Source organism: Pteropus alecto, unplaced genomic scaffold (assembly GCF_000325575.1).
Source record: "Pteropus alecto unplaced genomic scaffold, ASM32557v1 scaffold105, whole genome shotgun sequence".
In the NCBI taxonomy this organism is placed as follows: Eukaryota; Metazoa; Chordata; class Mammalia; order Chiroptera; family Pteropodidae; genus Pteropus; species Pteropus alecto.
In genome coordinates this window covers 250,456-267,277 of record NW_006436294.1, presented here as the reverse complement: position 1 = coordinate 267,277, position 16,822 = coordinate 250,456, and the positions used below count along the sequence as shown (strand labels likewise).

The 16,822-nt window shown below is 43.9% G+C and overlaps 1 protein-coding gene across 2 annotated transcripts in view; it reads left to right on the top strand.

Annotated features, from left to right (window-relative positions):
* The window catches only part of ASAP1 (ArfGAP with SH3 domain, ankyrin repeat and PH domain 1), a 259,462-nt gene that overhangs the window by 151,495 nt on the left and 91,145 nt on the right, over positions 1 to 16,822 (top strand). For both annotated transcript variants that reach the window (XM_015590261.2, XM_015590262.2), the window contains exon 3: positions 7,973 to 8,118. In XM_015590261.2, the coding sequence (XP_015445747.1) occupies positions 7,973 to 8,118 (146 nt within the window). The remainder of the gene's footprint in view (positions 1 to 7,972; positions 8,119 to 16,822) is intronic.

The following is a 16,822-nucleotide window of genomic DNA, read 5'->3' as shown; positions in this document are numbered from 1 at the left end:
TCTTTCGGAAGGATCGTGGTAATAATAATATTAATAAAAACTTGAAATGTACACCCTGTCCCTCAACAATTCTGCTTTTGCGAATATATCTTTTTAGAGATAAAGTAACAGCATGTGAGAACCTGCGTATAAGAATATTTACTGCAGTGTTTTTTTTTTTTGGTGGCAAAAATTGGAAGTCTCTTGGGAGGTGGATAGTTATGGAAATGGTGGTAGCGTTTATTTTGGAATACAATCACAATTAATTAGATTTAATCGTACTGAATTTCTTTATTCACTACAGAATAAAGCCATAGAGTCTTATATATAATATCCTATAGGTTTTTTTTAAGTGAGAAAGGGGGAGAAAACTGCTGTATTTATGTCAGTGTTTGCATTTTTTAAGCATAAAGTTTTGCTGAGATACACTCAGGATTTCAGGGAGATGGGATTGGAGAAGGGGGAAGGGAAATAAGTTTTATCTTTATACACCTTAGTAGTGTATGAATTATCTTTGTAATTTTAAAAACAAATGGAATTAAAATTTTAAAAGTGTGATTAGTGCTACAAAATGTATGTAGGACAGTATAAAAGAATTTATCGCTTCCCCCTCTATGCCAGCACCGTAATTTATAACTCGTATTCCATGGCTTTACTATTGCAGTTACAGCTCATTGTATTTTACATGACTGGCACAGGGCCAACCCTATGTATTTTTGAAGGAAGGAAAAAAATTTGTTCCAGGAGACTTCACTACACGTAGTGAGCATTTTACTGAGCACTGACTGTGCGCCCTGCCCGATGCTGGGATCCAGCTGCACGACAGCAGATTAGGTGAAACTGGGAACCTGGGCATTGCAAAAGGCTGGGGAGAGAGTGAACCACACGCTCACCTGGGAGGTTACACTTACATTTGACCTCGACAGAGTCAGGCTAAGGCCTGGCATGGGGGTGGAGCTTGGCGGACTGGAGAGCTTTGGCTGGGCTGTGGGACCGCTGTAATAACGCGTGCATCTGGGCCATGCTCCAGAAGGTTTTTCTCAGCGCAGGAAGGGAAAATGTTAAACACAAGTTGCTCTGGACTCTTGGCCCAGATGATAACGTGGATAAAGACCCTGGAAAAGAAGTGAGACTCCCTTTGGAGTAAGGGATGGCACCTTGCATATCGTAAACACCCACCTTAGGCCAGAAACTAGATGAAGCACCTTATAGGCTTTTCTCAGCCAGTTCACGGTTCGAGAAGTAGGTATTATTGCAGCTAAGAAGGCAGTGTCAGAGATCACATGTAAATTGCCCTGGACCCACGGCTGGTAAATAGATGACCTGGGGTTTGATCCAATGTTGTCTGATGTATCCTAGAACCCTCCAAAAGATACCGCGATATTTAGGTTGTACCCGAATGTCCGTTAACGTCACAATTTCAGCCCTCAGTCTCAGGTGAATGAAAGTAATAAAAGTAAAGATATTTTTAGGGGTTTGCCATGTACTTTACAGATCTTGCCTCTCACGTTTCACATAGGAAGTTGAGGCCTAGAAAAGTTCAGTCCCTCTTCCAAGGTCATGTGTGGTCAGTTGGGATCAGAGGGAGACTCAAACCCAGGTCTCTGCGCCACTGAGGCCTGTGTCCCTCCACCATGCGATGCCCCAGGGCACATTAGCCTGTGCTTGGTCGGCTGGGGTGCTTTTTAGGGGTGTTTATTATGCATGCCTGCAAGGCCTGCACTCATTAAATAGAAGAAGCCCTTTGTAGTTTTATATCAGTCTCTGTCATTGGTCGGCTGGGGTGCTTTTTAGGGGTGTTTATTAAATAGAAGTAGCCCTTTGTGGTTTTATATCAGTCTCTGTCGGTCTTGCTGGTGTTTCCGAAAGGGCTTTTGCGTTAGCTGTGGCATCTCCGCCTCTAGGAGTAGGCCGAGTAGGTATTATTAGACCTGCTCTGTGATGATATCATGGCCCTTGACAGCCTTAGTCACCTGGCCAGGGTCACATGATAGAGGCTCAAGCTGTGACCTAGCTTTTCAGGTCCTCAGTCACTTGACATCTGGCTCATTAGAGGACTTGTAGAGGTTCTAACACTTGACCAAGCTCTCGACCAAGAGCACAGGCTCTGCCATCAGTGCCTGTCACCTCCACTTACTAGCTGTGTGACCTTAGGCAACCCGTTTAATCTCCCTGAACCAGTTTCTGCATCTATAAAAAGGGCTTAATGATCATGAGCATTGACTGAGTTAGTGCAGGAAAAATACTTAGCATAGTGCCTAGCACATTAAGTAATCAAAAATGTTTTACAGTTAGTAATTATTATCATTATTTTAATTATTGTTTCATTTCCATTATTATAGGACAGGAAGTCTTTTCCATTTCCCCTTTTTCCTGGGCGTTTGTCATGAAGCCTTTCATGTAGTAGATTCTGGTCTCCATGGCGACCTCCTAAACTGTCAGTGGAAGAAGGTGGGATTTAGAATCGAACTAAGGCTGGGTTCTAATCTGGATTCGCCATTGAGTTTTACTTTCTTGTCTATAAAACAACTGCCTTGAAGGAGTTTTAGGATGTTCATTGCGATGGATCCCAGTACACAGTCAGTGCTTAATAAATGGCAGCCACGATGACGGAGAATCAGAGGTGGGTTTGGCCAGCCGACAGGAGCTTTTTTGTGAAAGCTTCCCAATGTGATACGGTCTGATACAAGGTGACAGTTAGGCCGACACCCGTCAGAGAAAGGCCTGTCTCACAGTGCCATGGTCCTGGAAATTCTGAGGAGGGCCTCATTGGAAGGATCAGCAACGTATTTCTAAAGAATGTTGAACTTTACTGTATCCCTAAGGCACTGTCATTGCTAACCCGGAGGCATGAGAACTGAGTGCTGGCATTGACTTCAGGGTATTGTTGGGAGCCTCCGCCACCTGGCCAACTCTGGCTGACTCCCCTGCAGTGGCCCAGGATGGGCAGCCCAATATCATCGTCACTGCCATTGTCCTTGTCATCATAAATGCGTATTGAGCTTGTGGTGTACCATGCAGTACCTTACTTAATGTTCCCAACACCTCTATGAGGTAAATACCATTAGTATATCCATTTCACAGCAGGGGATGATGAGGTTTAGAGGTGAAATTACTTGGCGAAAGCAATTTTGTCAAGTAAAAGCAAAAATAAATAAATAAATTACTTGACCTGGAAGGTGACAGACCTGGCATTGGAACCTAGGTCTGTCCCACTATAAGATATGGGGAGAAGTCCTCGGCTCTGAGATCAAAAAGACCTAAGTTTATGTCCCCCTGTTTATGAGCTGTATGACCTTGAGCGTGTTTCGTGTGTGCACAGCAAAGATGATGAACACGCAGGCTTGTTAATAAGAGTGAATGAAATCATGTATGTAAATGCTAAGTACAGTCACTAGCACATACTAAATACTTAACAAACTAGCTATTATCACTGTTATTACTGGAAGAGTAAATCACTACTTAGGTGTTGCTGTGGGGTTAAGTGGCAGAATGAATATAAAGGTCCTTTGAGGCTGTGTGGAGTATATTAAGTGATTAGTATATGTCAGTCATCTCCGGAGTTGAAATCCTGATGAAGTGGCCTTTTCTTGTTCCATGGGTAAAACTGTATTATTTTGGTTCTTTTTTCAGAACTGAAAGGAGTTACCCACTTTTTAGAATTATCTTACATTCTGCAGAAATCCCAGGAACGCCAGAAATTCCCTACAAATATTCAAAAAGCATGTGTCCCCATAATGAATGGATTAGATTTCTCTTTTTCCCTGTTCTTTTATCCAATCTCTGCCTCACCTGCTTTCCCCAGTCCCCACTTTACCATCCTCCCAAGAGTCTTCTAGCACTTAGATGTGATAAAGATCTTAAAACAGCTTTGCCCTATCCTTTGCAATGTCCTGGACCGGTCAAGCCATTTCCTGCCTCATGTCCTGGACCAGTCAAGCCATTTCCTCTCCTTCAGCCACATCCAGACCTGTGACAGTGCCCCTACACCTCCCACAAAGCCCTTTACTGTCCTCGAAACCCCCGAATTTGCATTCACGCAAATTGCTTACTGTACTCTGTAATACTTCCCTCTTCTGCCTCTGCCCCTGCTCTTTCATCCACCGGAATCAAGAATTCCTGCCCTCTCTGTGCCTTTGAAAACCTGCTTCATAAACCCTTAATTTTTGTTCCAAAGAGATGTATGTGTTTATATAATCTTTCCAGTGAATTGTCAGTTAGATTTATAACGCAGTATGTAAAAAATTCTTGAAACGCGAGACATGTTGCTATGCTGTTTGATGTAAATACTTCTCCACAGTATAACTAATTGTGGGTGTAGCAGTAATAATGGCTGATATTTTACAGGTCCCAAGCCAGACACTGTTCTAAGGACCTTACATTTAATTCCCATCATTTCCACCCTTAATAGGATTTTTAGTATTATTCTAAGCCATAGTTGACAGAATTCGCTGTTATATTTTAAAATATGTGTCACACAGGGAAATTTCACGTACATGCAGATGTCCATGTGATTAATCCTTGCACACAGACGCACCCATGCGCATAGATGTTTACCTCTGTATCGACTATATCGTCATTCAGTTGTGGAATTAGCAAAACCTGCAGGCTCCCTGACCTCACCTGTACTTAGCTTTATCCAGTCTCGCCTTCTGCCCCCCTCACATCACATTTTACATTTCCTCAGCCCAATAAGTGTAATTCTTCCCTTGCAGAGTTCTGGTGAAGGTTAAATATGATACTGTGAAAAGCGTTTGGGTCAGAGAAGGTTCAAAAAGAAAGCCAGTGCTCCCTACCTGTGGCCTCTCTCTGTCTTAGGCAAGACTATCTTCGATGAGTCCATCATCGTCCCTGGTAGACTGAGAGTTTCTTGTAATTCTAACACCTGCATGAAAATCCAAGTTCAGGAGAATGGCCGTGTCTGGAGAGAGAAGGAAGAGGTTAGGCTTGGGTACAGGCACAGGGAGAGGAAGCATTCTGTAATTCTTTCTTAACTGCTTAGTGGATACATTGGTATTCTGTTAATATAAAGATTTTTATATCTACCATTTGAACTGTTTTATCATTTCAAGCAAACAAATCAAAAGCCTGATACTTATGTTCTATTTACCACTGAGACACTTCTCTCGAAAGCAGTTGGAATGGACAGGCAGCTGAATTCTTTTTTTGCTGGCCTCCAAAAGCAGAAGATAGTGTCAGGCAAGGTGGGACTCTCAGTGTGGAGCGAGGCTCTCTGGCCTCAGACAGAGGGTGTCAGGGGTAGCTGCAGCCTATGAGGGGGATCAGACACGTGCATCCTGTCTGTCGAGCTGATGAGGCCTTTCTTTTGTGTTTTCCTGAGCCACATCTCTCAGTGAACTTGGGCAGTAACCAGAGCTGCACCTTATCTTTTTTAATATCTCAGCCCGAAATGCTGACATCCACGTAGGCAGCATGAAATTTTAATGTGGTGATGATTAGAAGGCTGCTGGGTCCTCATTTCATCCTGCTGGACTGCTGTGAGGCTCGCGTCCTTCGTCATGTTGACACTTCCTTCCCCAGTCCAGACACGTTCTGTTTCGTGAGTGCCGATTGTTCCCATGCAGTTATCGACGGTGTTTGAGAATGAAATACTTCAAAATTTCATCTCAATTATCGAACAACCTGGGAAGTTTAAGAAGGGAAGGAAATCAAACCCAAGTCAAGAGACGTTTCCTGAGCCCTCGTTTTGTAAGCCTAGCTCAGTGACAAATGCGCAGTGGTGGTGGATGGGAGGGGACGCAGCGGCGAGCCAGAGGGACTCTCTGCATCTCATGGTCTGGCGGCTGGGAGAGATCTATGCTCGTACAAACTTGATACGGTGTGGTAGAAAATATGGGAGAAGAGGTGCAGAGAATTACGGGCAAGGCTTTATCAAGAGAAGGCTTTATCAAGAAAAAGGTGTTGAATTAAGCCTTGAAAGATATGATTTTGATTGATAGGACTTTGTTCGGTACTTATTTGTTCATTTATTCATTCAGCAAATATCATACATCTCCCGTGGACCTCCATACAAATTCATGCTTCCCTGTAGAACACGACGGAGGGCGGGGGGAGGGGGAGAGTCACACACAGGCGTCTGAAACGCTTCTGCGTGACCGGTGCCCATCAGCTCCACTCCCATTTCTTTGGTCAGTGCAGGTCACATCCCATGCCTTATTCCTTCAAGGGCGTGGGGACCTGCAGTGCTTTCTATCATCCTGTAAGGACTGGGAATCTAGATATTTGTGATGAGTGACTGTCTGCCGTAAGAGGCACGAGATCTGATGCCCAGTTTTGTAGGATCACATTGGGTGCTGTGTGGAGGACAGGCTGTAGGAGAGCAAGAGCCGCAATAAGAGACTGTTGCAGGAAGCTTTGGCAGTGATCAAGGCAAGAGATGATATTGGATAAGATTGATAGACATGGAGATGGTGAGGCATTGTCAGATTTTGGATGTATTTGAAAGGTAGAGGCAACAGCATTTGCCAGTGGATTGCATCTGGGGCGTGAGAAAGAAAAATCAAGCATGCCTTAATGGGCTTCAGCCCGAACAACTACAAGAACGTGTTTACCATTAACTGAGATACAGGGGACCGCAGAGGACTGAATTGGGGGAGAGCATCAAGGGTTTGTGTTTGGCATGTTAAGATCGAACATAATTATTGGGCATCTTCGTGGAAGTATTGAGTAGGCAGTTGACATTTAAGTCTATATTTCAGGGGCGAGTTTGGGTCTGAGCTGGGCACATCAGTTTGGGAGTCATCGGCTGGTAGAAGTTATTTAAAGCCGTAAGATTTGGGGAGGTCTCAAGAGAAGACGCATTGATAGAGAAGAATAAAGGCCCAAAGATGAGGTGAGGGCCCGGCCACACGATGAGGTCATGGAGACGAAGACCCAGCAGAGACAGAGGAGAGAGGGTCTGCCGTGTGGTGGGGAGGACAGCGAGGCGAGTGTGATTTCTAGAAGCCAAGTGGACAGCGTGTCCACCGTCTCGTGGACACACACACACCAGTGTGGTGGTTTTCAGAGGGGAGGAGGCATGGAGGGGGCTGAGGAGGGTAAAGCCAGTCAAATACATGGTGATGAGGAGAGATTAGACTACGGATGATGAACACGCAGTGAAGCACGCAGACGACGTATTATAGAATTGTGCACCTGAAACATCATGTGATTGACCAATGTCACCCCAACAAATTTATGTTTTTTAAAAAAAAAATGTTTCAAAGAGGTGGGAGTTGTTATTTATGAAGCATTTACATATGGAGAAACTTTTGTATCCTTTATATGAACCCATCTGTACCACAATCTTGTAAGGTAGATAGATACTGGTCTCATTTCATAGGTCAGAAAACCAAAGCTCAGAGAGTGAGGAAATTTGTTCGTAGATATTTAATTACTACCTCTTATGTGGCAGCTAGGGTAGTAGCCATGGCAGATAAAAGGCTAAGGTAGTGAGCTCACAGGTGGCGAAGCCAAATGTGAAACCTAGATACACACTTGGCACCGAGAGATGGTACGAGAGGTGGTACGCGAGGAAGCATTGTTACAGTTGCTGCTCCTCAGACTCCGGGCTTAGAAAATATTGAAGCTACGATTGGTTGCAGAGAAAGAAACATGTTAGAACACATGGACTTCTCTTTTGCATCTCAAGGTCAATTTTCTTAGGAGAATTTTCTCCTCGTTTTCTGATCATCATCGTTTCCCAGTGGCTTGAAAATGTGATGATAATTTTACCCCTCAACCTATGAGGAGTTTCTGGATTAACTAAGATATAGGTGAGCTACGTGCTCTGATGGAGAAAGGGAGCCTCATTTAATAAAGAGTGAGTAGGAACAGTCAGTGCCCTGCTAACCACCTTCTGGACACGTTCAAGAAATAATTGATGCCATTTCTCTTCGCTTACCTTTTGAGAGTTTCTAGTGATCAATTGATGTTCAAAATAACTCGTCGTCATGGCAAGTAATAGCTCACACTCTTCTCTCTTCTTTTTTAGATCACGTACAAAATGAAGAAAACTATGCACAAGTTCTTGATAAGTTTGGGAGTAATTTTTTAAGTCGAGACAACCCAGATCTTGGCACTGCTTTTGTCAAGTTTTCAACTCTTACAAAGGAGCTGTCCACACTGCTGAAAAATCTGGTAAGCCGTTTCGAAAGTGACTTTTTAAAAAATTACAGCCAAAAAGTTTGGGTTTTTTTTTTAAGGTCCAAAACAAACTTTATTTAAATAGGAATAATAAGATATAACTCAAATACTGAATAATTGCTTTGAGTTGACTAGAAGTCATGGAATCACAGTCAGAAAAGATTCCATGGTGAAATTTCTAGAATGTGTACCTCTGGCCCAGCTGACAGCAGGGTAGATGTAGTAAATCTGAAAGAGGCAGGTCAACCTGAGCGCTTTTCCACATTCTGCCGTTGTTTTGTTTTTATTTTAGATAGCTTTTAGCAACTTTTGCCTTTCAGTTAATTGAAAGAGTGGTGATGATTTCTGTGTCAAACATACATGTTCCGCCTCACTCGTGTGAAGATGATTTTGATCTCTGAATTACGAATCATTAACCTCCCCCAGTGCCCCGCATCCTTTTAACCCCCTACCAAGAAAAAGATTTTGAGACTTAAAGAATCTGGTTTCAGAAGCAGATGACAAGAAGAATCCTTAAAATCCTAGTATACTGGAGGTGCTGAACTTAGGAAGCAGACACAGGGTTGGGGGTGGGGGACCTCTTTGCCAGGTGGTATTGTCCAGCCATCACCAAACTGTGCCCACCACCCTCCCCAACCCTCACACTGTGTCCACACTGAAGAAGGTCCCTTCTGTGCGTCACACTTCTCTGGGAGTCAATTTAATCAAACCTCTTTTCTCCTAAGTCCTGAGGGGTGGGGAGGGGGTAGGGGACAGGGAGGTTGAAGGCCTTTCGCCAGTGAAGAGCAGCTGTCCCCACACCCTCGCCCTCAGTCTCTCAGCTTCGCATCTTGGCCTCCTTTAGGGGTGCAGAACTCAGACTCCACGTGTCCTGACCCTGGGTCAGCTACTCAGATACCAGACGGGCTTCTGTGGCCTTACGTGAGAACCTTGTCACAGATCTATTTGATACAAATGGCCGGCTCACAGACGAATATGCCCTCTTAGAAAACTGGAAGCTAACGTTCCATAGTATACTATATTAACCTGAATATTTGACCGATCAGAATATTCTTTCTCTCTTTCCTCTTTCATACCGGAGGAGTATATGTGTGTACAGAGTCCTGCACTTTGGAGTTTCTTAGATAAAGCCATGATATTTTGTAAGTCTTCAGATGGTTTAAATCTCTTCTATTCAGAAAGGGGCCCCCTCATTTCTCCTTTCTCCGGGTACTGCCTGCCTTTTTGCTGGCGGTGTTGCTGAAAGGGTCATGCGGTGGGAACAAAGGAAGTGAAACAAGACCGACAAGTCTCTTTGGTTATAAGTGATAAAAGGCTCGCTCTGGGAGGAAGCTCTGTTTTTCCCGAGGTAGGCGTTTTCACATGAATCTCTTGCTAACCTTTAGTTTCCTGGAGACCAAGTGTATTTGGCCTAAGTCGAGAGTCATCAGTTGTTAAGTTCCGGGCCCAGTCCGCTTCTGCATTTCCCTCCCTGGAGGTTCTTGTCCACTGTGTGTGTGTGTGTGTTTGTGTGTGTGTGTGTGCTTGCATGCACGCACACGGGCCATCTGCACAAGCCAGCAGCCTCTAGAGCATCACTCATTGTCTGTGTTTGCTTATCTAATAATACATTTGCTGAGCGCCCTACAAAAAGGACTGGTATTTACTGAACACTTTCATCAACCTGGCAATGTGCTTAGTGTGTGTGTGTGTGTGTGTGTGTGTGTGTGTGTGTGTGTATGCGTGTGCGTGCACGCGCGCGCGGGCCATCTGCACAAGCCAGCGGCCTCTAGAGCATCACTCATTGTCTGTGTTTGCTTATCTAATAATACATTTGCTGAGCGCCCTACAAAAAGGACTGGTATTTACTGAACACTTTCATCAACCTGGCAATGTGCTTAGTGTGTGGACTTCTTATTCAATAACTTTGTGTAACAATCCTAATATAAGGAAGATCTACAAGAAATTGCAAGAAGACCCAGTTCATTTCATTAAAAATACAAAAACAAACATCTTTCCTTTGAAGAGGGAGCAGGTAGAGGACTCAGTTCGTGTTATAGTTGGTTACTAAGGGAATGCCATTTCGATGACATAAAAAGTCAGTCCCAGGAGTTTAGAAGACCTGACGACAGTCGGCAAGTTTCCCCTTTATGTTTTCCCAGGAAAGGAAAGAGCAAATCAACCAACCAGGTTGATGGGCTGTGCCTTGGAGCAGAGGTTGTAGGAGAAGCCAAGCCTTCTGGGAGGAGGGTTTCTGGGTCAGCTTGCAGTACCTGCAGTCACAGGCTGAGGTGTTTTGGGGAGCACCTCCCCCCATTGAAGCTCTGGATCACCCCCCCGCCCAGAGGAACTGGTATTTCTCAGACGATTCTCCCAAATTTTATTCACTTAGGCTAGTGAGGACACTAAGTAGCAGTTGGATACAGCTGAAATTTAGATAATAAGATTGAAAAAAGGTACTTACATATTTTTTAGACTTTCTAATTGCATCCTCAGTTCAACCAGCAAATACCAAATACCTATTGTGTTCCAGGGTCTATAGTAAATACTGAAAAATAACATTTCTAATTAAGATATAGCTTATAATGGGTACTTTAACAGTTTATATTAAAACCTTACTTATTTTTATGGAGGAAAATGAAAGGGTAGATTTGAGGGTCCGGGCTCGCTTTCTGTTTCGACTCACTCGAAATAGGGAGAAGCGTGGATGATTTGTTTTACCTGTAAGCAGTCGGTTTTGCAAGTGTTGTGTGTGTTTAGGAGTTTCTGAAGGGTTGGTCCTGAGAAATACCGACCACTAAGTGATGGTGACTATCAGTCACAGTTCAGATGTTTGTCTGAACTTTCAGTGATTGTGGAAGAGATGATGACCAAGTGAGATGTTTGTGAAAACCCTGAAGATCTGCACAGATGTTGGCGTTAACAGCATGGAGGGCTGAGGCTGGTTTTTATTAACCAGCTTCTGCTATTAAACTGACAACATCCGAGGACCCCAGAGAGGATTTTGGTCGTAGCCGATGACTCTGAGTTCGTACCAGAATCGAGACACCAAGTCAGGTTTTAACGTACCTCGCTTTTCTTACTGCCCCTCACCTCTGCGTCCTAGAGAGTGGTTTTTGTAGAAAGTTGTTTTACCTTGTAAATTTCTACCTCATCGTAGAAGATGAGAGAGGCTGAAATGTAGGTGGTGGGTGCAATATGGAGAGTCCCAGCAGCTGCCGCCTTACTCGCTTTGTAGCCTGAGGCAAATCACGTAGCTTCTCTAATGCTAGGTTTTCTTATCTGTAAACAGGAATCATAGTCTCTTCTTGGTAGTGGTGGGACTTCACTGGGGTCATGGATGTAAATCAGTAAGCGCAGTACCTGACATGTGGAATTTGCTTCACAAAGACAAGCTTTTATCACCATTTACGTCTTCTCATTCGATCTTTATGGCAACTCCCAGTGCATGGCAGGTATAGGAAGCACATCAGATTAGCGCACCAAATCTCCAAAGTTAACATGCCTGGGAAGTAGTGGGCTTGGGGCTTGAGCCCATCTGCCCTGCAGATCATTTCGTGTACTGTTTCAGCGGTGCTGCCCCCCCACCCCCCGAAATTACAGAGTTAAGACATCGCCTTTGCAGACTGCGTCGATGCCAGCGGCCCGCCCGACGTGACGTCTGCAACCCGTACCAGTACTCACCAGCCTCCTGTTAGCGTTTAGCTTGCAAAGTCCTTTCTTATCTACTTTCCCCTCCATTTCCCTCGTCAGTGAGTTAACAGCACACTGGAAAAGAGGGACAGAGTATTAGCCAGTAGTTTTCAAACTTTTTGGGCTTGGGACCCCAATCTTGAAAATGATTGAGGACACCAGAGTTTTTGTTTATGTGGACTATTTCTATACATACTGACTATATTAGAATTTAAAACTGAGAAACATTTAAATCTCTTAATTATTTTATTGCAGTATGTCATTTTGGACTTTTGACACCTCAAAGTGAAAAGTCTCATAAGAGTGATTTTAACAAGATAACCTTGTCGTTTGTGTATTTTTCTGACGAAAGTTTAACTCATCCGAAGTTATAGAGATGGGGAACAGGTCAGTGGTTACCGGGGGCTAGAGAAGGGGCAGGCGTGTGACTATAAAGGAGTGGCCCAAGGGAGTTCCTCTGTGTTGTTGGATAATTCTCTATCTTGATGGTGGTGGTGGCTGTACTGATCTATACATGGGGTAAAATGTCATGGAACTATACACAAAGACATACCAAAAATAAGTGCATGCAAAAATCAGTGACGTTTAAGTAAGGTCTGTAGCCTAGTTAACCATCTTGTACCAATGTTGATTTCTGGGTTTTGATGATGTATGGTGGGTGGGTGGGAGGATGGATGGATGGATGGATGGATGGATGGATGGATGGATGGATGGATGGATGGATGGATGGATGGATGGATGGATGGATGGATGGATGGATGGATGGATGGATGGATGGATGGATGGATGGGTGGGTGGATGGATGAATAGATGGACAGACAGACGAATAGATGACACACATAAGCTATTTCTTTTGGGAGAAGCTGGTTGACGGGTACAAGGGACCTCTCTGTACTATTTATGCAACTATTTATGAGTCCATAATTGTTTTCAAAATAAAAAAGGTTAAACAAACATACAAATCATCAAAGTAGGAAGAGAGAGAAATCTTTAATAATCTAGTTATTATATAAAAATTTAAGTATAGAGCAGATGTGCAAACCCTCACGTCCTTGCTTTGTCTCCAGACCGCTGATCTGTAATCCCTCGTCCTTTTCACTTTTACCAGTTTCCTAAGTCAGTCTTTCTCTGTCTTGTGAAATTCTTCCTCTAGTCGAAGTCCCTTATGTGGTCGCGATTCCCCAAAGGTGAAGCGATTAGCTGCTTCCTCCCAGAAGCGGACCTGTTCATCTTGTTCAGAGTGTGTCTGGGGAATGCTGCCTCGTAGTGGTGAGAAAGAAGCCTGGGCAATGTGGACATAACCTGTGTCACTAATGTTATTTATAATGTGTTTGTGGCGAGGTTTTAAGTGCATGGGCTTTTATGCGAAGTACCATAGGTTTGGTTCACAGCATATGCTTAGTAGACTGTAGCATTTTAAAAAATTATTAGAAATATTTCTTTAGTTGATTTACCAATCTCAACTCATCCTTCCTCCAGTTAAAGATGCCGTCCTAATCAAAGCCATCTCCTGACGTAGCAAATCACTTGTCATCCCTGGGGCAGAAGCTCTTTATCCCTTTATCCCTCTGTTCCTTCTACTTTGAAAGCCCTTTCGTAGTTAATATGTTCATGATGAAGCCTTCCTTTACAATGTAGCTTCCCTGTTTAAAATAAAAAGGAAAAGAAAGTAGGAGTCTTAGCTGTTTCTGTGTTTTTTGTTATTCATTTGATTAAACAGACAATACAAAAATTATGTTGAATCTTTTTTTTTTTTTAACCATTTCAAGGAAAGCAGTGATGTCATTGCTAAACAGTGCTGCTCTATTCTCAGAGTCAGGCCATCTTGGCCCGTGAACCCGGCGAAGACGTTCAGGAGTCCACCTGGAATTGCCTGCATTCAGTTACCAAACCACAAAATGGGACCAGAAAGAAGTCACTGGTGGACCAAAATAGCTTCTCAGTGGGCAGAGGAAAACCATCTAAACCATACCCCAAGAGCGCCAGTGTAGCAATAGCTTTAGAAAACAAATGTAAAACCTTGTTTAAAATAGCAGGAGGTGCCCAGAAGGGTTGCAGCCCAGCCAGGAGGACCCTCGGCGCCTCTGGCTCCTTCTCTGGCCTGAGCGTTTGGACAGTTCTGTGGCTTTCATCAGAGCCTGAGCCTCCTTCAGTGGTTAGAGGGCAGTTATTGCTTCAGAGCTGCTGAGGCACAGCGAAGACTTGTTCAGCTGCCTCGCATTTCCTGTTTGCAGTCTCCGACTGCAAGGTAGTGTGGTCTGAATTAGGGGGTTTTGTATTTTTTTTTTTCTTCTTCTTCTTCCCCCTCAAATGGGAATAGCTAAAAATGTACAGGTTAGATCTAGATTTTTAGCAGATTATTTCTCAAATTGTCCTTTGAAATACTGAAAGATCTAGAGATCATGGGTATATACAGCAGTAAATCGGAAGCCCCCTGGTACCCCAGATGGTATCGTACATTTAAAAACAACCTCATTGTTTTTGCAAAGTGGTAACCCATCATTGGAAGTTCTCAGCATTTGATCTGCCAGACATCCCTCATACCCTGACGTGCCTCACCGACAGGTCATAATGTGGGCGTTTCACGAAATGAGACCCATTCATGTGGGTAAGAGGGAAAAGTTTTTCTTTTAACCTTCTATTTTAAAAGTTATACATGTTCAGTACAAAAATTTTAGAATTATGGAAAAAAATAAGAAAATGAAGATCATTAATCATTCTGACTGTTAATACTAATATTATAGTGTGTCATTTGAAATGGTTTTATAGATTAATACACAGAGATATTGTGCACATACATATCATCCAAGTCCAGAATCTCTTATCCCAAACTTTTGGGGTTAAGGTGTGTTTCAAAATTCAGAATTTTACAGATCTCAGAAGAGTGATAGAGTGTATACGCCATGCACTAGATAACATCCTCAGTGAATTCTCAGGCAGGTCCTCTAATTAAACACAGTTCCATCTCAGCAGTGAAATATGCGAATATTGACATGAAGTGGGATAAAGACTCTGGAGAGTTCATGTCAGAGCTTTCCCACCAAATGAATTCAGGTCAGGTCAGGTTTTGCTGCTAAATAGGTTGGTTTGTTTGTTTTTAAACAAACTGTCTTGTATTAAACATATATCTATAGCCTCATTTTACTCTTCAAATCAGTCCTACCGGGTAGTAGCCGTAACTATTTAACAGCTGAGAAAACTGAGTCCGCTTGCTGAGTAGCTGTCAGAGCCAGCGTTCATGGCCAGGTGGTCACGGCCAGGGTCTGTGCCCTCCAGCAGCACACGGACGCCGATCCAGTGGTGTGGCCGTCCGTTTATGGACATGGCACAAAGTTTACTTTTCGTCCATTGAAGCGAAAGTATCGATGGAGAGAACAGCGAGTAAAGCAAGGGCACAGAGGTTGCAAGGGCGAGGCAGACGCTGTTTTGAGGTAATGAACAGCCTTCCGTCTGCAGGATCTTGGTTCCAGAAGCCTCCAGAGCTCCTTCGCAGGCCCAAATCTGGAGGCACATGTGAAAAGCAAACACAGATATTTTCCTTGGCTCAGAGAAATGCACCAGACTCAGCCTCACACTCCCTCTCGTCTTTGACCCCTTCCACTCTCCCTGGATTTCCCGTTTTGCGTCTCAGGCACGGCCTCTTACCTGGATTCTGCCATTTCGCCCGCCTGCCTCAGACTAAATGTCTGTCTTCAGCTGATTTTGGATTCCTCTGCAGATTGTTGCCCCTGATCTGTTTGTACCTGCACTTACTCACACCAGGCCACCGCCTCTACCTACTCAGACCAGGCCACCGCCTCCGGAACCAGGCTCCTGGGCCAGGCCTGCAGCCCAGCTAGGGCACCTTTCCTGGGGAGCGTGGCTGGGTTTCAGGCTCCCCTGGGTCAAGCCTGGTGGGTGCTTCAGCCGTGTCCACTCTGTGCAGCCATGTGCAGTGGCCGTGCCGGGCCCAGTGCGTCCGGCTCCCCCTTGCCTGGAAAGAAGAGTATCAGAGTGTGAGACGCCTCAAGACACTGATCCCATGCCTTGTTTTTGTCAAGAGTTCTGGACATTACACGTTACCCTTGGGGATTGACAGCACACATTTGTATGTCAAAGGCTCGAAGGCATCCTATGACAAAGAGAACTGTCCAATGCAAAGGCCTTTCTCAGCATAATTGACCACAAACCTTTTTGTTGTATAAGAAGCATTAACTTCCCATGGAACCACTTTGAGAAATGCTGGTTTAGATGTTTTGCTGGACAGGTGATCCACTTCATTTTATTGTGTTCCTTTGTTTTAATTATATTCCACTACATTTATAGAATTTATTTCTTATTTTCATTTCAATATGTAAATTCTGATTATTTAAACTGGTTGCTTCTTTACACTTTACCATTTATTTTAGATTATACCTTTTGGTGCCTTTGGGACCTTTAAGTTTAAACATGAAGAAACAGCCTACTGATTCAGTCTTGAACGTGAAGCTTACTACATCTGCCACTAAGAATGAACGGGCCTTTTCACTGACCCTGCCCGGCCGTGTTAAGCAGCGGAAAGTGCGGAGAGCTGGCAGAAGCAGCACGCCTCAGCAGGCGGATAAAACCGAGTTCAGGTCCCTGCTCCGCCGTTTCCCAAGCTAGGTCGCCAGAGGCGGATGCGTGCAGCCCCTCGCACGCCCCTTCACCAGAAAGCAGGGCCGCCAAGGACAGCCTCGCAGAAGGGAGACCCTTGAGCTGAGCCATCAGTAATTGGTAGATATTTACAAAACTATCCTCTTAGGCTTCTAGAGGCTCTTTTCGTTGAATAGAAACATTAAACAGTTTTAAGCGTTGGTTTATTCACTGGGTATTTAAAAAGTGAGATGAACATCTATACTTCAGTATTTGAAAAGGAAGGAAAGACTTTCTAACTTGTGGCCTTGACTCAGCCAGCATTTACTGTGTCCACTCTGTACTAGGTCTGTGCTAAGCTTGACTTTCACATTCTGTTTAACAGATTGCCTATATAGAATATTTTCATAGTTTACACTAAAGCGCTATTTAA